The sequence below is a fragment of the Phlebotomus papatasi genome, chromosome 2 (assembly GCF_024763615.1).
Source record: "Phlebotomus papatasi isolate M1 chromosome 2, Ppap_2.1, whole genome shotgun sequence".
Lineage (NCBI taxonomy): Eukaryota > Metazoa > Arthropoda > Insecta > Diptera > Psychodidae > Phlebotomus > Phlebotomus papatasi.
This window is the reverse complement of record NC_077223.1, coordinates 66,448,323-66,472,625: the sequence shown is the minus strand read 5'-3', so window position 1 is coordinate 66,472,625 and position 24,303 is coordinate 66,448,323. Positions and strand designations below refer to the sequence as shown.

The window sequence follows — 24,303 nt, the reverse complement described above, 5'->3', positions numbered from 1 at the left end:
AACCAATCTTCATTATTTTTAGACCATTTTGGACCATATATATTTTTTTTGATAAGATAAAGAGATTATGCAATTTCAAAAACGAGTTGTAAATAGCAACTAAGTGACTGTTCCAGGAAATCATTAAGGAAACAACTGGATAAAGTCCTATAAAGATTTTAGGAGTCAGTTTATAAAATTTTTAGTTTTATGTAAATATTAAATTCCTAAATGATAAAAAAACGCTGTAGTATTTTCACTAGAATAAAATATTGTAAATAATAGATTATTAAATGAATTATTTTGCAAAATGTTCTTAAATACATAAATTAATTTACATAAATATTATAAAGTAGTTAATAATTTCTAGACTGTCGTTTTGGTCTTATCCCTATTTCCTTGCCTGAACTCAAATAAGATTATTGATTTTTTCAAATTCAATTGATACACAATGTGTATTAGGTTTATGTGATAAGTGAACCTAGATTTTCAGATCCTGTCCTAGGTATATTAGTAGTAAGAAGTCGGCGGCAAACCCAACGCAATTTATTGAAATAAATTTAAATTGAATTAATTACTTATGCATTTCCAGAAATTTGCTAGCGAGGTGAAATCAATTTATAAATTTTATTGTTCACATAATTATTCAATTCAATTCAAATTTTATATTTCAATTAAATAATTATTCAGATAATAAAAAAAAAGACATTATTTTTATTATAATTCTATGTCGTCAATTAAATGTTTAATAATAATCATATCGTATTAATTTATTCATTCTCTTCCTGCGAAAATGTTGCAATTTTGGGTAAAATTTTATGAAAATTTTAGAGTCTCAAATATAAAAAGTCTCATAAAAATAAAAAAAAACTATTTAAACGGAAATTCATTAGACTATTCATGAGTTAGTTAAAATGTTTATTGCTCAATTCAAAGGTCAATGTCTGGAATTAAGTTTCTTTGCAAAAAAAAAAACTATAATCAGAATATTTATCTAGAAGACGTCAACTATTAAAAAGTACTTTTTGTACCATTTTCCATCCTGAACTTTAAATAAATTAGCTATAAAATATGATTTTTTTTTAAAAATAAATACAATTTAAAAACGTAACTCTTTAGTAAATCATTCATTTGTATCATTTGATAAGGGACATAATGGTGATATTCTAATAAAAAATGAAAACGGGAAATCTCTCTCTTGAATATTCTTTTTAGAACTATATTGTTCTCAAGCGCTTCTACATTATCGACTTTTCTTAATATTGGTTTCTATCACGAGTGTTTGGTGGTTTTAGAATACGGTGAGGACTGAGAAAAACAGTCTAGACAGGAACCAAAATAGAAAAGACGATAATGCAGTAGCACTTGAGAATGGAAAAGAGCTAAAAAGAAAGTACATTCATTTTCCATTACACCGTTGTGCTATTCCAATAGAAAATGAAAAAGGGAAATCTCTCTCCTCAACATTCTTTTTAGAACTTTATTGTTCTCAAGCGCTTCTACATTATCGACTTTTCTTAGTATTGATTTCTATCACGAGTATTTGGTGGTTTTAGAACACGGTGAGAACTGGGAGAAACAGTTGAGACAGGAACCAACATTGAAAAGACGATTATGCAGTAGCATTTGAGAATGGTAAAGAGCTAAAAAACATGTTCATTTTTCATTGGAATAGCGCTATAAATCACTTTTTCGTCATTAAAATTATTTTTTGCTCAATTTCCCATCGGGATCATTAGCCAGATTCATGGATTGTTATCTGATTTTTATATAAAGGGATATTTTGGAAAAATAAATTAGCTATAAAATCTGATTCAAACAATCAGCAATTTCATCCTAAATAAATGACTTTAATTAAGGAAATCATTAAACTAAATCGTTTGCAAAGTGTTCTTTAGTATCATCGGATAAGAAATAAACAATTCACAATCGTTTTTATCATTTTCTTAACAATTTCAATGTAGGTTTATTGCGAAAAAGAATTAAAACAATTCATGGCATACATCTTGCCAATCACTTTATAGAGAACAAAATGAAGTTCATGTTCTTATCTTGAAGCTCTTGAAAATACGCAAGATATAAAATTCTTTAACTCTTTCGCGTCCATAGGGTAATGTCATGACTCGGGGAAAAAAGTTTTTTTTTGGGTATTTACATTAATTGAAATCTATCTGTTCGTGCACGACATCATAATAGAAGGATGTAAGATTCTTGGCTCATTTTCTCAAGACTCCAGTTAGATTTCAATTAATGTAAATAGCCAAAAAGAAACTTTTTTCCCCGGGTCATATATGACCCTATGGACGCGAAAGAGTTAATAAGAATTTAGACGGGGCAAGGGGAAAAAGAGAATAATGAAGCATAGATAAGAACACTCACCTGACGATCCATAAGGCGGGAAGGAACGAGAATTGTTTCATCCATGGCATTGACTGTCTTTACAAATTTCTCCATCACATTGATTATGCTCTGATTGGAGAATTCCTGATCATCGTGACGAGCAATTCGCCTCAGACAGTTTCTGCAAAGATCAGAGAGAAAGGCAAATGAGGTATGAAGTAAATTTTGCAACAACAAAAAAAGACACATTGACCTGCAAAAGAATTTCCACTATTTCCAATCAACTGTCCATCAAAATTAATGGTTTTTAGCTTTTTGTGAATGAAATTTCTGGGTGGGGATTTTTTGCAAAGTTGTTGTCTTTTTTTTACATTAATGATCATGTTCGACTGCGAAAGTCTATAATTCTTCACTCTGACACAAATATTTCTGTGGAATGATGCGAATCTCATGAAGCAAAATCCCCTCCTTAAAATATTGTCCAATTAGTACAATTGTTGATAAATTTCTCAAGTATCACTTCCATTAGTCAACGTGTAGGAATTACACTCGGTTCTAAATGGGCTGACTCAAATCAGACCATCACGTGACGTAAGTTTGCGCTAGAAGAAAATTCTTCAATGACTCAGAATTTTCATCGAAAATCGATTCACATGAACAAAAAAACTTTTAGCCCAATACTCTCAGACAAATCCCCGGTTAAGCCCCATAAAATCAATATAATACAATTTGAAGGTATTTGGCATTGAACTTTTAGTGGGTGTATTAAAGTGTTATTTCCCTCTCTTCAATTTTCAACTTCATCATCTTTTTTATGGTGTCATGTCATTCATTAAATATTCACAAAGGGAAACTGTGCAATTGCTCGTGTTGGATTTTTTTCTTCGTTGCATTGCAAAGAAATAAAAAAAAGAAATAAATAAAAAATTAAATTTCACACTTAACAAAATGAAGCAATGTTCACATCAATTGAATAATACAAATTAGTTCATACAAAACAATTGTATAATTTATCGTACAATTTATTGGCTATTTTTCTGCTGTGTTAAGTCTCCTTTTCACTTGGTGGGAAATTTAGAAATATTTTGAGACAAAGAAAACTTAAAGATTTATTATTACATATTTATGCCACTTGAAAATTATTGAGATCAATTTTTCATCCCTTGCTTAGTACTTAACCCTTTAAGGACGATTGGAACACCGGTGTCCCATAAAGAAAATATTTTTTTCCTGACTACCTAAAGTTATTTTTTTCTTATGTCTGTACATAATTGTAAAGTAGAAAGTTGAAAGAATCTAAAATATTTTTTGCAAGTCTCTAGCTATATGCTATGTAGTAAATATTCAAGCTCAAAAATGGCGAATTTTTAAATTCTGAAATTCATTACAGATTTTATTTATTTTTTATACTTATAATTTTTTTACGCAAAACCCTTTTGCCAATAATAACTACAATACTCATACGTAATATTTTTCATTGAAGCGAAAAATATTATTCATTGGTATTGTCAGAAAAATTACTTAAATTTTTGGGCTATTTTTGTCCCTATCGTTCTTAGATGCACAAAATACACCGAATTAGACTCTGTTGGACTTTCCAAGGTTAGATGTAAGACTTATAATTGATTAAGTTTCTCAGTTTATTTTTATTGATGATTTTCAATCCGTAAAATATGTCTCGTCGTTAAAGACTTAAATTTAAATTGATTTTTTTGTGACGTTCACGAGAAGAAGAAGAGTTCGAAACAAAACTGTAGGATAGAAAACTACAAAATATTTGAGAAACCAAAGGATGGAAAGTTTTAATTCATGAAACTTTCCCAACTTAAAAGATCTTTAGTACACCTTTTAGGTCAGGAAAACTTCATGAAATCAAAATTTCCTTCGGTTCACATTCAAATCTAAATTGTTTTTTTTTTATTATGTTCACGAAAAGAAGATTTTGAAACAAAAGCTTAAGCCTCTGGCACACCTTTTAAATCGGTATCAATCAAAAATCAAGCTCGGTATGAAATCGAAATTCACGTCCCTTTCTTTTTTCAAAAGATTTGCATAAGTCTGTCAGACTCTTTCGGTCTCCAAATTGGACTAAACTAAATTTAATTTTGTGTGATGTTCAAACGAAGAAGAAGAAGAAGTAGAGTGCGAAAAAGTAGGATAGATATATCCAAAGCTTTTAAGAAGGAAAGGAATATAAATTTTGACTTTATGAAATTTTCCTGATCTAAAAGGTGTGCCAGAGCCATTAGAACAGACAAATGGAAAACGTTTGAGAAACACAACGATGGAAATTTTGATTTTATGAAACTTTCCTTACTTAAAAAGTTTCTGGTACAACTTTTAGGTCAGCAAAAGTTCATGAAATCAAAATTTCCTTCGGTAAGAAAATCTAAATTGATTTTTGTTTTATTCTCACGAGAAGAAGAAGAGTTTGAAATGAAAATGTAAGGTAATTGCAAAATAATTGAAAAACAAAAGGATATAAATTTTGATTTCATGAAATTTTCTTGAACAAAAAGGTGTACCGGGCGGACTAAATTCAAAATTAAGGATTTCCTATTCTGAAAGAAAAGAGTTGTGATTTTTGAACTCATAACACTTGAAACATTTCATCACAAGTTCTCATAATTTTTTTACTATTCAAAAAGTTTCAAAAACAGTTTCAAAACTAAAAAAAATAAAGAAGATTGTCCATTCAATCTTAGTTTGATTATTGTAAAGTTTCTAGGGTTTCAGCTTTAGAAGTTAAAATAAATTGGATATTTTAAAATTGAAAATCTTTAATAGACATAATAAAAATAGACATGATACAAATGTGCTTTTAGAAATCAATTTACAAATCTGTGTCTCTTTTTCTATTGTTTCTGTACCACTTATGGTCATTTTAAACTTACTATGAACCAAAATCTAAATTCAAAATCGAATTTGCTGTGCAAAACTAGTTCGAAAACATTTCTATTTATGAAAATCCACGCGAAACCTACGCATATCATATGGCAACCCCACGGCTGGGTTTGCTTTTGACGAAACACAAACAACAAAAAAAACATCAAAAGTATGCCAGGTGATTGGTAAAATTCCAAATAGAAAAAGTTAATTAATTTTATGAAAAATTTATTTATGCATCAAAATGTTTTAAGGAACTATCGGAGATCTTTTCAAGTCACAAAGGATCGCTTGACTGTTGGCCTAGGTAAAGTAAAAACTTTTGCATGAAAATGTAAAAGAAATTACAAACGCCTAATTTCAGCGAAAATTATTTATAAGCATTATACCTAACTCAGAATAGGATGGATGCTTTGAATCGTGATATTGTTAGTCTTTACTTTTTAAGTCTGAAATTTTGCCTAAAGTGGTCTGCAGACTAAGAGGTTTAACCCAGTTTCCATAGGTCTAGTCATTTTAAATAGCAACCAATTCCATTGTATTTTTTAATCGAATTTAATAGATTATTTGTCCTTTATATCAATTATAAGCTAGAATGAATTTTCCAAAAATATCTCGACTGATAAGAAATTAGAAAAATTAAGCCATATGGCTAAGCCTTAGGTCTAAAGCCCATATAAGTCTTATTAGGTGAGATTCTTAACAATCTCACCTACTATAATCCTAACAAAATTTCATGTCGTCCGATCGACCTCAAACTTGGCCAAAATGTGTTTCAGCACTTCCTGATCACGAATATATATGTGGCTATTTTACGTTCCCGGCCGGCCGGCCGGCCGGCCGCTCTTTGGAGCTTAATAGCTCCTAAACTAAAAAAGATATCGACTTGCGGTTTTCGGCAAAGGTTATATATCGGGTGAAAATTGCAACTTGGTGCATAGACCCCCCACCCCCCACCCCTCCTTCCGCCATTTTGAAGACCCCCCTTTTTTTTGTTTTCTCAATAGCTCCGCCCCTATGGCATCGAGCGGGCTCAAATTTTAGTATGTTATAGCTGGGCCTTAGAGCTTTCCATCAATACCAAACTTAAGGTCCCCCGACCCCCCTGACCCGAGCTATAAGGGTCCAAAAAAAATTTCTTAAAATGGCCATAACTCCGGTTCTAATTGTCAGAATTTAAAAAGTGAGGGCTTTTTGGAAAGCTCTCGTGAAATGCCACTTCCCCTTCTAACATCGCAAGTTCATAAAACCACCGCTAGGGGCGCTTTTTTTAAAAAGAAAATTTTTAAATCTTAAAAGTTAAATAACTCAAAAATTCCATTGTGCATCGGGCTAAAATTTTAGTATGTTGTAGCCGTTGATTATACCTATCAAACAAAAAAAACCTTAAGTCGATCTAAAACCCCTGACCCGAGCTATAAGGGGTCAAAGTTCGAACATTGACCGGCCTCTATCTCCGGTTCTAATTAACATAGCGACCTAAATTTTACCTTTTTGGTTTCGTCTCGATGAGCACTTTCAGATGGAAGTTCAAAAAGTCACCACAGGTGGCGCTGTGATAGCGTCAAAATTCATCGAAATTCAAAGTCACTTTCCTCAAAAACGGCATTGTGCAAGTTAATGAAATTTTAGTATGTTGTAGTCCAGTCTAGGACGTTTCCAAAATGGTGCGTATGTGCGCTGTGGTTTCAATAGAACCGGAGATATGAGGGGTCAAAGTTCACGAAATTCAAAAAATCATATCTCCGGTTCTATGTGACCGATTTTGATGAATGAGGGCTTAAACGAAAGATCTCACCAAATACTACAACTTTCTAGAATATTTGAACTACGTGGAACTAACACCAGGGGCGCCACAGTCGAAAAACCAATTTCAATATCACATAACCTCAATTATCTCGACTATCGCTGAACCGATTTTGATGATTACTTCGACATAATTGTAGAGCACATTTGTCTCTACATTTCGTCTATACATCATTTTCCACTCAGACTACGCTATCACTCCGATTTTGCCGTTTAAGTGTGAAAAAATTGATTTTTCCCATAATAACGCTTTGAAATGACTCAGATGTCAATTTGACTGCCTCTACTCCACCAAGACACTTAAAATAGGGGTTTAAATGGAAAGTCCCGCAAAATACAACAATTCTTTGATATAGTTGAAGTTCAACAAATGACTACTTGGGGCACTCTGGATGAAAAAACGAGTTAAGAAACAAAAAACCTCGCTTATCTTGGCTTCTGAGTAATCGATGAGTTCAAGTTCTACGGCAAAATTATAGAGAACATTCTGGTCTACATTTCACCCATATATTACTTTTGTGCCAGTTCATCCAAATCCTTGATATTTTGGTTTAAATACAAAATTTGTATAATTTCACGAATTTGATTCAAGATAACTGAATGGCGTCTCCCAACTTCAGCTCCAAATCGAATTTGCATGCACTCCGAGTTAGCTCACGTTAAGAATCTCACCTACATAAGCCGGTTAGGATTATCTGTCCCTTTTCTTACGTGTTAGAAGAAAAAGATTTATATCTTAATGAATTCCAGAGCCATTAGGGCTAAAAATATTTTAACTTTGACTTTTTTAATTATTTAAATATCATAAATTTCGAGATTTTAGCAAATTTATGAAGTTATACGTAGTGTTGCCAGATTTAGTGGCAAAAATAATTTTATTACATTAATCAAAATCTATCAGAAATGCTTGAATGGGTTTCAGGCTAACGGTTTAACCCAGTTCTTGAAGGTCTCGAAATCATAAATAAATTAGCAATTTTAGTAATTTTTCAAGATCTATAGTCAATCATTTGCTATACTAAATGCTATAAATTCTCTTTCCTGATTTATTTAAAAAATTATATTGGTTAATATTGTTTAATTTAGTAGCTCAATTTATTTAAAACGATTGAACAGATAAATAAATCGCTCAAAAGAACGCTCAAATTAAGATGAAGTGAAATTGAAATAATGGTAATGCAACCTATTCCCGCACAATGATTACTTATCAGTTCATAACCGGTTTTCATAACCGATTTATAAATCTCTCAATAGGTTGCCCAAAATAACTTAGAAATAGAAAGTTTGTGTGCCGTACCTATAGAAGAAGTTGAATAGGCTGAACAAATATGAATTGTTTGCTAACTTAAATATTGACTAACTTAAAATATGTACCATATTTTCCTGATATTAATGATATAGTACAAATGAGCGGTAAAAAATTGACTTGACCAGTACTTTAGTATTTTCATGGAAGTGGTAAAAGGAAAATAAAAACTTCCTTATTTTACTTGCCACTATCATAGATGCTAAACCCATTTTTGTAAAGATTTAAATTTTTTACTCTAGACTCTAGAACGGAAATCAAGATAAGTTTTACTCGATTTAAGATTTATTTTTCTTAGAACAATTTTTTTTCTTTTAAGAAGTGTCATTTCCGCTGAGTAATTTTTACTGCATTATTTATGAGTTCTTTTCAGCTGAGCGAACTAACTTATTCCTCACACTTTACTCCCGAAAAATGTCTTTGGCAACTCTCAGCAAATTAACACTTAAACAGGAAGTAAGTTTTATTTCCAACTTATTCTCACATTTTTTTTTTGACAAGATTATCTCTTTTGCGCATTTTATCTGATACTTTTGAAGTGAAATAAAATATCCATTTCAATTACTGGACTTAAATTCTGACGCACGATCGATAATTCCAGAAAGTACATCATTAAGAATCAACTCATTGAAAAGCAGGTAAATGAATTTACAAGACAACTTCTTGTTCCTCATAACTCTTCTATACTTATACACATTATTATTATGACATGCTGTAAGAAATCTCTCAATAAACATCGAGCAATTAAGGTGCAATCTACGCTTGTTTTTTTTTCTATTCTGTGATTTGCTCTGGAAAAATTCCATTCATAAATCGTTGAATAAAATTGATTATATTCTGGATAATTCCCCCAACAACAAAATTTTACAATATTCCAATAATTCTGTCAACAGGTGTTTTGCTTGAATTTAGATCATAGCCTAATAAATATTGTAATTATGTTCCTTTGGTGGATAGGTCAGGTGACAGATCGATTTTTCTGACCTCATGCGATGGCAACTCCGAGTGCACAAACACTCAATTGATACGTTATGGGAAATTTTCTGGAATACATTACAATAAATCAACAATCAATTGACCTGAAAGGTAAGGGTGCAAGGAAAATTTTTCTTTAATCCATTTTGTTCTATTTCTCCATATTAAAAAGGCATTAACTTGTAGAAATTCTTTCAGTTGGCATAAATTGCAAAAAAAAGAAGAAATACCAATTATTCCTTAAATGTCAATATACAGTTAACTTTCACTTTGCCACGGCAGAGATTCCAGTAAAAACTGCAGTATTTAGCATTAAGAGAGCTCTTGACGGACTTTGGTAAATTGCTTTCTGAGACATTCCAAAAGAAAAAGTATACAGAAATTCCCCACCATCAAGAGTGAGAAGCTTCAAGAAACACTAAAGAAGTCAACACTCACTCAGAGAAAATGCTTTTGAAGCAAGTTTTTTTTTGTAAAAAAAAATAATCAAGTATAAAAATTTCGATTGTGTTAAAATAAGACCAAAAACGCATGATCGTTCCAACGTCTTTGTTTTTTTTAATTTTTTATTAACCCTTAATTCAGCAGAACTGTAAACAAACTTCAAGATCGTTCTTCGTGTTTCTTGATTATAATATTTCAGTTAAAGCCTTGACTTACAAAAATTTTCCTTTATTTTACATTGTATTTCATGAAATAAAAAGTTTATTTAAAAAAATCTCAATTCAAAAAAATTTATAATGCTCAGCGCACAATAACATTCGTTAGTAAACATGTTTTCAAAATTTCCCATGAGAATGAGCGAGATACCTAGATCTAGATCTCACTCACTCTAATTGAAAAGTCAAAAACATGTTTACTAAACAAAAGTTGTTGTGCGTTGGGCATAATGCTCAATTCACAATAACTTTTGTTTAGTAAACATGTTTTTGACATTTCAATGAGAGTGAATGAAACATAGATCTAGTCATCTCGCTCATTCTCATGGGAAATTTTGAAAACATGTTTACAAACAAGTTATTGTACGCTGGTCATAAAACTTTTCTAAATTTTGAAATCTAAAGATCCAATTCGATTTTTGAAAATTTACTTGAGATCGAGGATTTTGTTAGATCTCTTAACACTAAACTTACCCAAACCGGTGAAATCGACCGGTTTAAAAACTTCTTAAAATTAACACATATTTAAACTCTACAAACTCGCTATTAAACTTTGATTTTTTTAAAAATATGTTCTTAATATATTTTTCAATGTTCTAATGTTAATTTTTTCTTCTCTTTTCTAATAAGAATTTGTTGAGTATACTACATACTGCGGTCTGTCATTTGACCGAGCGCGCAAAAAAACCAAAAAAAAGGTAGGTTTAGTGTTAGTCAGGACCAAAAGGCCTAATCAGTAAGGAAAGACCTCTACGCATTGCGAGAAATTTTAGTCAATAATGACTATTTTGAAGGAAATCGTTTGTACTGCTGTAAGAAAAATGTCAAAATTCTGTCAAAAACACAATTAGCTTTCAAAAATTGAAAATTGAAAACTGCTCCCAATGTGTTGAAACTTCAAAATAATAATTTTTTGAAGTTTTACAACAATTTCATTTTTCCTTTGGAAATTTTTAAAATTTCATGCCTTTGTTTTTAAACAATTTTGTTAATTAACTGACAGAAAATATTTTTCAATAAGGTCAGGTTTTAATGTAGAAGATTAAAAAAAAAACCAAATTTGCTAAATTTCAAAAATGTTTCTAAAATTTCATGATTTTCAAATGACTGCACATGCACATAACTGACGTCGTGAAGTTAACTGCAAGCGTTGCCAGAGCTGAATTCATTTATTTTAGTTACAGTTGTTTTTGTTTCTTTTTATAAAGTGAATAAGAGTCATAAATATTTTATTATTGTCCTTATGATTGAGCAAATTTTGTTGTATAAATTTCGTAAAATTTTTAATTTTTCAAGACGTGAACTGAACCAGAAAAAATGAATATGCTACTGGGTTTACTTTTTTTAAATTCTCTAACCTAATATTAATATTAATTAAATTTCAAAAAAAAATCCAAAATTAGGTGCTTTAAATGTGATTAAAGTGATTTAATGTGCCGAATGTGCCACTGACGGATCGCTGAAGCTAAAATCTTGCGGTTTTTGTACAGAAATCGCGCAATTTTCTAAATTTCATGTTGAAATCGCTCCGATCAATGTTTATGGATAAATTAAATATTCTTTGAAGAACTAGAATTTTCTTTTGGAATTTCCCAAAATTGCGAAATTTGAAATTAACGGTTTAAAAAATATACTGAATTAAGTGTTACTGTTGCGATAATTCACAGTTGCCTCTTAACATTTTCGTTTCTTTTGGGATTCTGGGATGGAAAAACACTTTTTGGGTAGATTTTTTTTTAGACTGTTTAGAATCGATAAAAATCCAATTCTTGTAGATGATTACAAACTATATAAGGATGTCCAAATCTAAGATATTTTTGTAGCACTTTGATTTGTTTATGAGCTAAGATATTTTTTATCAAAAATAATGAAATCGGAATGAAATTGGCTTGTAGAATATGCTGCGGTCCCGAACGACTTAAAGTTCGTCCATCATCGTTAAGGATAATAACTTCCAAAATTCGACTTTGTACGGTCCGTTATACGGACTTCAGGCCTAAGGTTTAGCTATATGGCTTAACTTCTCTAATTTTTTATCAATTACGATTTTTTGGAAAATTTAACTTAGGATTGGATTATTAAGGACAAATGATCTATTAGGCTCTCAAAAAGCAATAAAATTTCTCGCTATTTAAGATTTTGAGATATTCGGGAACTGGGCTAAACCTCTAGTCTGAAACCGGCCTTAGAGTGCAAATATCTGATTAGGACGGACTTTAAGACCTGTTTTCGTTTTTTTTTCAATTTTTATTCGCCACAACGTTTTGGAAATATTTTGTCACCCTCATCAAGTCTACAAAACGTTTTGAACAATTTTGTTTACACTTTTTTTTTTATTATTTAAAAAAATAATTTTGACATTTTCAAAGGAAACTTACATAGAATAGGGTAAATTAGGGTAATTTGGAACATTTTACAATTTGGGGAATTTGAGATTTTTTCACTGTTTTAGAGATTCAAAAGGATGAAAAGCTGTTTCTGTTCTTCTTAATCGTCTTTTTCTTTTAGTTCGCGGTCGTTGTTTGCTCTTTGCTCATCTGATACAGTAAGAAAGTCTCAAGTCCCAAATTATAAATGGTTCCAAATTACCTCATTTTACCCTAATTAAGGAAAAACACGTTCAAAGGGAATATCGTATTCTGGAAACATTGTAGCGAATAAAATTAAAAGAAGCGAAAAAAGGTCTTAATCCGTTTTTACCAGATATTGAACTTCCAAAATTACTTGAACATTACCAAAATTTCTTATAAAATTTTTATAGGAAAAAAAATAATTGTGCAAAATTTAAAGACAAAAAAAGCTTGAAGAACAACAGTGAAGTATAAGTGCATAAAATTAGAGTTCACAAGAACGGTCTATTAAAAAGAAGTTAATTGAAGGGTTAACGAGTAGTTAAGAATGTTGTTGGCAGTACTGACGTATTTAGTATATTGTGCGCGGGGAGAATCCAAAAAGTAATCGCAAAAGAAAACCGCAATTACAAAATTTACCGTCTTCCATCAATTCTTTCAATAAACTTCCTCGTGTATATAATTCGTGTTTAAAATACAAAAGCCTCAAGTCGTGACACAAGAATAAATGTGAATCAATGCAAATTTTTTTCCATTGGGTTACACCATACTGAATGAATTGACTTCTTGCCGCAATACATAATTAAACACTTTACCCCGCATACATGTCCAGAAAATAAAGAAAACAGAAGTTCTAATTAATTTAATCACAAGCATCTATAATTAATTTTACTAGAAAATCTACATTGAATGACCACAATGCTAATTTGCAGTCGTATTCAGCAGTGAGCATCTTATTTTAATATCGAATGGAAAATATTAATGTAATTGTCACGATTTTCAAACTGTCACTTTTTATGTTTCATTATTTTTTTTTATTAATTTCACTTTTTAGCCTAAATATCATGAATTTTTTCGTTCAACTTGGTGGTTATTTTCGAAGAGGTTTTTGCAATAAAATTCAAAAATATTCAAGAGTTATGCGCAGAGCTATATTTCATTTAAAAAATTGTGCTTTTCAATTTCAATACAATGCTTCTTTCGTATTTTAGAATGACTGGAAAAATTTTACGCGGATAAAAACGAAATTTTTCAATTAAAGCCTATAAAGTTGAATGCGCCTGTTCGATGGCGTTAAAAAGGAAACTTTTCATATTTTGCAAATGCAAATTTTTTTCCAACAAGCTCCCTCCTTCATCGTAAAAGCCATTTTGGCATCATCACACAAAGCATCAATCAATTGTGAATATTTCACTGTGATTTTCTCCCATATAACAACCAGCTAATAGACAGAAATTTGACCTCGAATATTTATGTCTATTTAATTATACACTCGCTATACGTACAATTTTTCAGTATGCTCAATGTGCGTCAATTAATTCTTACACATTTCCCAATCAACAGGGATCACATTAAGAAGAAGAACCATAGGAAAAGTTGCAAGTATATTTTTTTTTTTGAAAATTTCAATAAGAGTCACATGAGCAAAATAAAAAGGTAAAATATGAAGGTAAAAATACCAAGGTCAAGACAATTTTTGACTCCATTAATCACACTCAACATTGCAAAATGAGATATTCGAAGAGAAGGTGAAGTACCTGCAACAAAAGAGGTAGGTTTCCCCAACTCTGAAGAAAGTCTCAACAGCAAAATTTCTACAGCTCGAAAGTTATCATTTTTTTCTGGCAAACATGACGTTATGCACCCTTTTGTTTACTTTTCGCATTTTTATTTCAGCAGAAAATAACAGAGCCTAAGTTAAAAAAAAAACTGCACATGATGTAACGAACTTTTCATATGACAGCACAGAATGTCAAAAGATAGCGCGCAAGCGATGATGTAAAAATTTTTGGGGGGCTTGTCCACTAAAACCTATACATTTCATTTGGAAAAAAAATTGTATCTTCTCAACACTTTTAACTCAGTCATCGCTTTTACGCTGAAAAACAGTCTCGTGTGCAGGTTATACAACAATTGTTTACTATTTGGTATAATTTTTGGGTCAAGTCACTAACCACACTTTTTACGCTTTCCTCAGTTACAGAGGAAATTCCTTTGCACAAAAAGTCTCTTGGAAATGACTCTGTATTAGGGATACCTTAACAGTGATACAACCTACATACAAAGACATTTTATATCCAAATCATGGCATTCACAGGCTTTTTAATTTAGTGAAATAGCTCCAGCACATTTTTTAGATTAGGAAAATTTCATGAAATCAAAATTCACATCTCTTTCTCAAATATTTTGGATGCATCTATCTTACTCTTTCGCACGGAAAATTTTACAGAAGTAAATTTAAATTTGTATGATGTACAATAGAAGAAGAAGATTGCAAAAGAATGGAATAGACATATAAAGTTTTGAGAAAGAACGAGATAGTATGAATTTTGATTTAATGAAATTTTCCTGTTTTAAAATGTGTGCTGCAGCTAATGTAATCGAAAAAATTCATGTAACTCTATTGGCTGAATGCTGCCTTTAATCGTCTTTTCCTGTCAAAACGAAATTGAAAATGTATTTTCTCACGAAAACTTGATATCCATATGGCTTGGCACACCTTTCAGATCAGAAAAATTTCATAAAATCAAAATTTACGTATCTTTCTTTCCAAAAAAAATTGCATAAGCGTATTGCACACTCTCAAACTTAAAATTGGGCCGAACTAAATTTAATTTGATGACATGTTCAAAAGAAGAAGAAGAAGAGTGCGCAAGAGTAGGATAGTTATATGCAAAACGTTGGGGAAAGACAAGAATGTGAATTTTGACTGTGTGAAATTTTCCTGATCTAAAAGGTGTGGCGGAGCCATTGGTATTCTAAAGATATCATTTGGTAACCCTAAACTTATAAATTGTATTTTGACAACTATGCCACAAACACAATCTGACAACTGAATAAAAATAAAGACGAAAAGAAACTTGAATGCAAATTTCAGCTTCGTGAAATCCAAATTCATTTCAATTTTTTCTGACACATTTTACGTATGTCTATTGAATTCTTTCACGTTCAAGATTCGATTAAACTGAATTAAATCTATAATAACGTACAGAAAAGAATAAGAGTACGAACGAGTGGGAAAGACATTTACAAACGTCTGAGGAATGAAGGGATGTAAATTTAGATTTCATGAAATTTTCCTGATCTAAAGAGGTGTACTGGAAGCATAAAATCTATGTAAGATATTTATAATAATTTCTATTATTACTAGGGTGAAAGGAACGCCTATTGACACTTTAAGAAGTCGTGTCAGGACTTACTGACACCCTACTCTGTACCATTTAGAATACGAAATTTGAACACCTATCCTTATCAGAAAACGTACATTAATGAAAAAACGTCATATTACTTGCACTTTATTAGATACATTTTAACAAAAGTGTCAATAGGGGTTCCCTGTCGAAGAGGTGTTCGTTCGACCCTAACCCAAGTTTTTTGCATAACTTAACCTTTGATATTTCTAAAACTGTCCTTCACGATATATGGAAAGCTTCGTGATTAAGTGAGTTATTAAGGTTAAAAACAATCCTTTTCTTAAAAACTTGGCTTAAGTCAACATTCTAACCTCAAAAGACTTTGCAACATAATCTCTTTTGTCAATTAAAACATTTCTCTCAACATTAGGAAAAGAGAGTGCAATATGAAATTAACTACTTCTTGTGTTTTTATTGAGATTGCAAAACTAAACTTTGAAATAAAATCTGACAGTCTTGAGCCAGTTTCCCCCCAATTTAACTTAACCCTTCTAATCTAAACTCTTACTTTTTGTATTTTCTATCAACTTAATTGTGTAATTTTCTTTCATTCAATATATCTAAAATCAATTTTAAAACTAAAATAAGGTTGGAAAACCTGCACTATTTTTCCTAGTGGCCCAAATATAGACACAGGCTGATCCTCAAGAATATTAAGATCGTAAGACTTGCCAGTAAAGGATTATATAAAAGAAATTTATTCAAAAGACCCCTAATCAAAGATCCTAAACCCTCACAGTATGATAGTTTGGAATAAATCATGACTGTCAAATTTTACAAGCTATATATTTTTGGGATGAGCCTGGTATATATGGACCCCAAGGACCAAAGTTCCAATTGAAATTTAAAAACTAGTAATAAAACATTTGATAAAGTAGGGTTAGCAAGTGACAAATTGGATGATCGAAGTCCATCAATTTTTGTGGCTGCCTGATCGACAAGCAAAGTAAAATCTTAAGGGGAAGTGGGGCACTTTCGAACTAGAACAGCTTTGAAATAAGGGCTTTTCTCCGATTTTAAAGGGAATTGAGCCTTATCATGATGTATTTTAATTTGACAAATTATTTGTAAAGCTAAATTATATCATGGAAGGCAAGGGAAGGTCCAGCTTCATATCAAAGAAAATCCCAATTTTAAAGCTCCACGCTAGAGATTTACCCCATTTCTCAATAATAACAACCAGTTTATTCGCTGTACAAATAAATCGTCGGTTGCATCGACGCGACGGTTGTCATATCTGAATTTGTTTTGTATCTGCATTTGGTGCAAACTACAATACAGACATCTCCCCTTGCTTGAAATGCTGACACAAAACAGATGCAGATACGACAATCGTCGATGCAATAGATGAAATGTTTATATTTATTAAAACGACTAATTCAGAATCTGCAGTCGTTCTTTTATTCCGCTTTTTAGCTTTATACTTTTTTTTAGTTAAGATGTTATTCTAGAATTCCAAGATATTAACCCTAACCTATGAAATGAAAATAAAAACAGCTAACCTAAAAAATAAGTAATTATTCAAATTTACTGTAATTTAAAATGTAAATAACATCAAATTTTCTCCAATAATTCAAAAATATACAATACACTTGTTACAGAAGTTAATAAACAGGTCAAGTAGAGGAATCCTGTAACGGTATGACAATGTCATATGACACATTTTCATAGTAAATTCTGCAGTAGGACAACATTAAAGCCCCAGTGAGCATCCAATGACCATCCTAAACAGCTCTGTGAAGCTCTCAGTAATTGTTATGAGTTGGATTTTTAAATAGTTCTTCCGTATTTATCACGTAAATAAATTTAAATTTATCATATGACATTGTCACTATTACAGAATTCTCCTACAGGTAGAGCGGACTGTCAATAATTTCAATTTTATATTCTGTAACTGGTCTACAAGTTCTGTATAAGATCCCAATCTAGAAGTAATGCTCAACGCACAACAACATTTGTCTTGTAAACATGTTTTTGAAATTTCAATGAAAATGAGTGAGATCTAGATCTAGTTATCTCGCTCATTCTCATAGGAAATTTTGAAAATATGTTTACAAACAAAAGTTATTGTGCATTAGGCATAATGCCCAACACACAATAACTTTTGTTTAGTAAACATGTTTTTGACATTTCAATGAGAGTGAGATCTAGATATAGTCATCTCGCTCATTCTCATGGGAAATTTTGAAAACATGTTTACATACAAAAGTTATTGTGCGCTGGTCATAATGCTCAATGCACAATAACATTTGTTTTGTAAACATGTTTTAGGAAATGCCTATAAGAGTGAGCGAGATGACTAGATTTAGATCTCACTCACTCTTACTGAAATGTCAAAAACATGTTTACAAAACAAAAGTTATTGTGCGTTGGGCATAAAACTTTGGCTAATAAAAATAAAATGTGCAGCATGTTGTGAGACCTAAATCACAATTCTTTTACTCTAGTAAACTTAAAAATAAACCGAAAATCATGCAAATAAGCTTAATCAAACTATAGTCTCTAAAGTCTCTTGCCTGAACTGAACTAACAGCCTAGTTTTATAATGATCTCAAATTTATAATAAAAAAGAATCGACAGTGATTTTTCCAAAAATGTCAACTGTTAAAAAATAATAAAAGTTAAACCATGTAGATAAACCCTGAGCCTAAAGCCCGTATTGTGTTTTTTCGTAAACCAACAAAAAAAAACTTGATAAGATGTTTGTATTTTGGGTGGCAAGTGAATGTGTACTAATGTCTACGACCTTTGTCTTAAAATTAGACTGTGTGTAGCTTTTCCGATAGATCATTTTAATTTTTCTCTGCTGAGACACATCGTACGACTGTAAAACACATCTCGCATGATTTAGATGTGAACAAAGGCGAGAATTCCGCATGTGCAATTGCTGATATTTCAGGTTTTCTGTCGATTGAAAACTGATCAAGTAAATGCCATATTACACAGACTGGGAGGCATACAGCCTCCCATATATATATACTCCTGATACTGGAAATATTTATAGCATTGCACAACTTTGTGAGTTTTTCTCAAGTCGCTTTTTTCACGTCTTTTCTTCTCTCTTCCCTATCTCATTCACGCTCTTTATCTCGCTCTCACTCACTTACGCATGATAATAATATTCCCTCGCGATATGCCGCAGAAGACTGATCAATGGGTCTGATGAAGAAGTAGCAAAAAAAAAACGATGAAAATAAAATACGATCAGCTGATTTCTACATTTGCTTTATCGCCAAGGTGATTTCTATTTTAGCAAACAATTCTATTTTTATTCATCAATATCCAATAGGAATTTTCTTGTTTGATTTTGAAGCCGAAAACCCATCAGCACAATAGGATTATTTATGGGAGGAATATCCGAAATAAAACTCTTTTTTTTTAAACTTCTTCTAAAAACAAAAATTCACTGGTGGATCTGTGAGAAACACCCAACCCACATTACATCACACCATCTCGGATGACTTTTATCGTGGAATTTTTCCTTATGTTTATGCTCAGTTTTAACTCTGGCAAATTCAGCCCAAATTCTTACAGTGGAAAAATTTGCAAAAATACAATAATAGGGTCAAAAAAAAATGTTTAAATAAAATAGCTGTAATTACTACTTTCGCTTTGCAATTGCCCGATTTTGCAGTGACTTTCAACACACAAATCACGTTTTGTGAATAGTTCCAAATAGCTCTTTTATATTTTGGCTGACGTTGAATATGTTTTTTCGTGCATTTTATTGCAATTGAACTTGATCTCTTTTCCATATTGATTGCCTTTCGAATTTTTGTGTTTTGTTTGGGCTTTTTTTTAGGTTTACGATTAACTGTTGAAATCGTTGAAATAGGGATTAAATTGAAATTGAGAGACAACTGGATTTGAATTAATGATTGCACAAATTGATGTCCTGTCCTATGAATATAATTCAAACTTCAGGTTTTACAAGACATAAACGGACAGTACGCCTTCAGCCTAGAGGTTCAGTCCAATTTTGAAAGATATTGAATTTAAAAAATCTCAATAAACAAAAAAATAGCTGATATATCTATCTCCAATACAAATTGAAAATTACATGCTAGAACAAACAGAATTATTATATAACTATTGTTAAATAATTGCTCTTTTTCTTCTGTCATGAAATTCTTTAGCTTTAACCCAAAAATTGTACTTACTTATGGCTTCTGCGTACCTTTTAAATCAGGAAAATGTCATAAAGTCGAAATTCTCATCCCTTTCTTACTTAAAAGTTTTGCATATATGTCTATCTCACTCTTCTACACTCTTCTTCTTCTTCATCTGAACATCACACTAAATTAAATTTAGATTAGTCTAATTTCGAGTTCGAATGAGTAAAATAGACTTATATATGCAAATCTATTTGGAAAGAAATGGATGTGAATTTTGATATCATGAAATTTTACCGATTTAAGAGATGTGGCATTAGGATCTAAAATGCTAAACTAAGGGTAGAATCGCATAGATAGAAGAATTCAGAGATGTTCACGCAACATCAAGGAATCGATATAGAATTGACAGATTTATCATTTAAAATTGACATAATGAATGTCAATAATCTCGAAGGAAAGGTTTTATTTGCTGAATCGGTCAAAATAAGGATCTTACTCATATTATTCCATAAAGAACACGATCAAGTTTTGTCAAATTAGAGAATGAACAACTTCTAAGACCATTTAAAATCCAATTCACCGTTATTAAAACATTTTCTTTCAGAGCATATTCTCTCAAAGCAAATAAAAGCGAAAATTGCTACTGAAATTTTCTCCAAAGCACTTTTACAACTGTAATTGCACATTTTCATGTCTTTCTACATTCTAAAAATAAAATTTAATGAAAAAACATGCAACCTAATAAAAGTTAACATGTTCTGCATTTTCCTATAAAACACATTCAAAATTTTACTTTCATTACCAAACTTGAAATGGAAAAGATGTTTTGTGTCAATTTCGAATTCAACTTTCCTATTTCGATTTTTGTATATTTTTCCTCTGGCCTTTCCAAAGGCTCTAACTTTTCTAAGTATTTTAAATGTTTTAGAATAAATTATATTGTATGGAAAGTCAGATGTGATTTGTGAAATGCAAAGGGCTAGGTTTTAAGTCCCTTATGTTAACCCAATAAACTCTATACTCGAATTCAATTAAAAACTGGTTTAACTGCAGAATGTCTTAAGAATGTAATACTTTAGATTAAGAATCCTTAACAGTAATATTTTCTACTGTATTTAAACTCTCCCCACGAGCTCTTTAAGTTGAGGAAAAGACAAATTTAGCCATACGAATTTAGCAAGTATCCTGAATAGAATCCTATAATCTCTCTTAAGATTTAACGGATTTAATACCCTAAACAGATTTACGGCTTAAGCTGAGAGACGGCTTAGTGGGAAACTCATGGGAAGTATAATCATTATTTTGGTTATAATTACATTAAGACGTCTCTTAGGTACCAGTTTTTAAGATTCCTTTGCAACATTTAAGTAATTTTACAAACATTTGTCGTTTAAACTTTCGTGTTTGATTTATTAAACGGAAAGTTTATAAAATTAATTTTAATTTATCTATTTTGCATAAAATCAAGTAGATTTATTTTATAAAGATCTAAACTTCGGGAATTCTAAATACATCTTTGAACCTTTTATATTTGAATAATTCGTCTACGGTAGATTTCGTCTTTGGTCCCATCCTCTTCTATTCATTTTGCACAAAATCATAAAAATAACTAATTCGGAATTTCTCAACTCAAACTCGAAGAAATTTAGTGAAAAACCATAATATCAATTTTTCGATATGCTTTTGCAAAAATACTGAGAAGAAAAGTTCAAATACGAAATGTACTTAATACAGCCTTGAGACCTAATACTTAGCCATATGGCTTAACTTCTCCAATTTATTATCAGGCAAGATTTTTTGAAAAATTTTGACTTAGGATAGAATTATTCAAGGAAAGTGAATAATTAAGTAGTGAAAAATCAATAAAATAGCTTGGTGTTTATGATTTTGAGACTTTCGGGAATTAGGCTAAACCTCTAGTCTGTAGCCTGCTTAAGCCTTTAAGGACGAGAAGGTTAAAAATTGAGGGTCAGGAAAAATCATTTTTCTAACTTTTTAGAGCAAAATACAGCTTTAGAATGCCGTAGGGAAAACTTCTTTTTTGGGTCACGGGTGACCCAATCGTCCTTAAAGGACGAAAGGATTCTGAAATGAAGTTCTCTAATGGTGTCTACACACTAGAAGCAATTTTCGTCAAATATTGCCTTTTTTAAAAAAAATTCTAACGTTTCTGCCTACAAGGATAGGGGAATTTTTTTTAAATTACATTCTTAAAGAAATTGCTCCTAGTGTGTAGAGGCCATAAAGACGAAATGTCGAATATGAAAAGCTCTCTCCTTGGCTCTCTATCAAAATGAAAGTGTTCTAAGTGCATTTGCTTTGTATCAGCATTTGTTTGCTGCAGCATCTCCGATTGTATAAACATTTCTTATTAATTAAGCCATAATTTTGATTTTTTTCGAGTTACTGATGTGACAGTTTATATTAATTTCTGTGTATAATAATCTTTTGACGGAAAAATGAACATAGCTAATTTTCACAAAAAAAAGTTCAAAATGTGCATTTTTAATTTTTTCAATCTAAATTATGTCGTCGGGGAAGTAACTAATACTAGTGTTTGGACTTATGCGCGGACGTGTAATGCGCCAGTGTTAAAGGATAACACACCCATTTTCTCCGAGTGTATTCGTACGGATACCGGACTTTAGGGCGTTTTTCCTCGCACTTTTGCATAATTTTCAATGAAAATGGATGTTTTATGGGTTTTGCTCCCAAATTTACCGGCTGTTTTCGATGTTGGTGGTTAAATCTGTATATCCATTCATTTTTGGTCACTCCAGCCGGATTCCAAGTAGAAGAGAAGAAATGTCAACTGTCCCGCGTTGATTAAAAATTTTCTTTTATACCAGAAGTGGGATTGCACTCCACAAAACACCAAAAAAAAAATAGTGATCCAACTGAATTATTGTTTTGAGACTAACAAAAATTTCAACAATTCACTGATGCCAAAAAAAAAACACTGCTAAATATTTTTCCTCAGTTTTTTTGGGCAACTTGGTGGCTCGAAAGAAAAAGGTGTTTCTCTCTCGGTCTTTTTTGGGATTGCTCAATTGGGCGCACACGTAAGAAGGAGGGATGATTTTTGTGGATAAAAGTGGCTATTTTTATGTAATTTCCCGTTTTAATTTAGATCCGTGTCACACGAATAAACGGCAATAGCTTTGCACATTGTTTCACAAACACAGAAATTGGGTGAATTGAGGCGCTTCTCTCTAGAAAAACTCAAAAGAAAAATCAAACACTCAACATTGAGAACAAACCCACGCACCAAGAGTATCTTTAGCCACAGAGTGTTCGGAGAAAACTGACTGGCTATTCGTGTGTCGTTCCCTTTTATACTGCTGACTTCGGGTGCCGCTACCGAAGCCGAAAAAAGTCAGGCCACAAATACCGAATGCTGATTGGACAGCGGTGCTGACAATCCAAATTGGCGGGTGATTTGAATCAAAATTAACGGTCGCGGAAAATATCCACAGAACGCACAACGCATCATCCCAGCACCAATCCTTTTACCAAAATAATTCTACCGCACTTCATTACCCCCAGATGAACACCTGCAACTATAGACCATGATTTCACTTCATACAAACACCACAGCTATTGACGTCAATATAGTGCGAAAAGTAGAACTCAGCAGAAAAAATTAGTAATTGTTTTCCCAGTAATTTTTTGCCCAATTTATCCTTTAGGTCATTGTTGGAAATTCGCGTTGGTGTACAGAACTTTGTGGCACAAAATATTCCACACTTATTGTTTACAAGAGTGTCTTTTGATAGTACACAATGACCACTTCGTTTTAGAAAGATGTCAAGATGAAGCAGAAAAATGCTTCAGTGGATACTTTGTTTTCGTCAAAAATTTAGTGAGAAGTTCTCATAAGAACGTTCTAGCACTCACTAAGTATGGCGTATCGAATTAGGAAGAAATTCAACAAAAGATCGCAAAAGTTCAAATAAATACAATTATATTAGACATAACCCTTTAAGGCCCGATAAATGCGACATAACCACACGATTTACAATGACGTTGTTGTTGCAAAGTTTGTTGAATTATGTTTAGTAACGCTCAATGAATGCAATTCGGACACTTTCATTGCCAAAAAATTATAAGCTAAGGGAAGATTCACATTGTCAGTCAAATGCTCACCGTTTTTCCTTAATTTACTCATTTTCATTGCAATTCTTACGACAATTATCAATTACCGTATTATCTTATCTGTGGCAGTAAGTTAAAATAATACAGGAGACGTAGACTCTCTCAAATTCGGACATTTGGGACCGAAATGTCAAACGAATTAGAGAGAAATTCGGGCGTCAAACTGTTTGAAATGCAACGATTTTTTGTTAATCTACATTAGAGGTGTGCAAGAACCGTTGAAACCGAATAAACGTCAAAATAAGTTTGCTCAGGTAGCGTTTTGACCATTGACGAACAAGCTATTTGACGTTTTTTCGGTTTCAAACGGTTCTTGCA

At 31.6% G+C, this 24,303-nt stretch overlaps 1 protein-coding gene across 2 annotated transcripts in view; it reads right to left on the bottom strand.

Moving 5' to 3' along the window:
* The window catches only part of LOC129803900 (mid1-interacting protein 1-like), a 79,018-nt gene that overhangs the window by 11,401 nt on the left and 43,314 nt on the right, over positions 1 to 24,303 (bottom strand). Inside the window, exons 1-2 of one of the 2 annotated variants that reach the window (XM_055850777.1) lie at positions 22,552 to 23,665; positions 2,359 to 2,500 (exon numbers count right to left, since the gene is read on the bottom strand). In XM_055850777.1, coding sequence (XP_055706752.1) covers positions 2,359 to 2,500; positions 22,552 to 22,595 — 186 coding nt within the window. In that variant the 5' untranslated portion in view covers positions 22,596 to 23,665. Of the gene's footprint in view, positions 1 to 2,358; positions 2,501 to 22,551; positions 23,666 to 24,303 lie in introns of those variants that run through there. The other variant, XM_055850776.1, reaches the window with a different exon arrangement.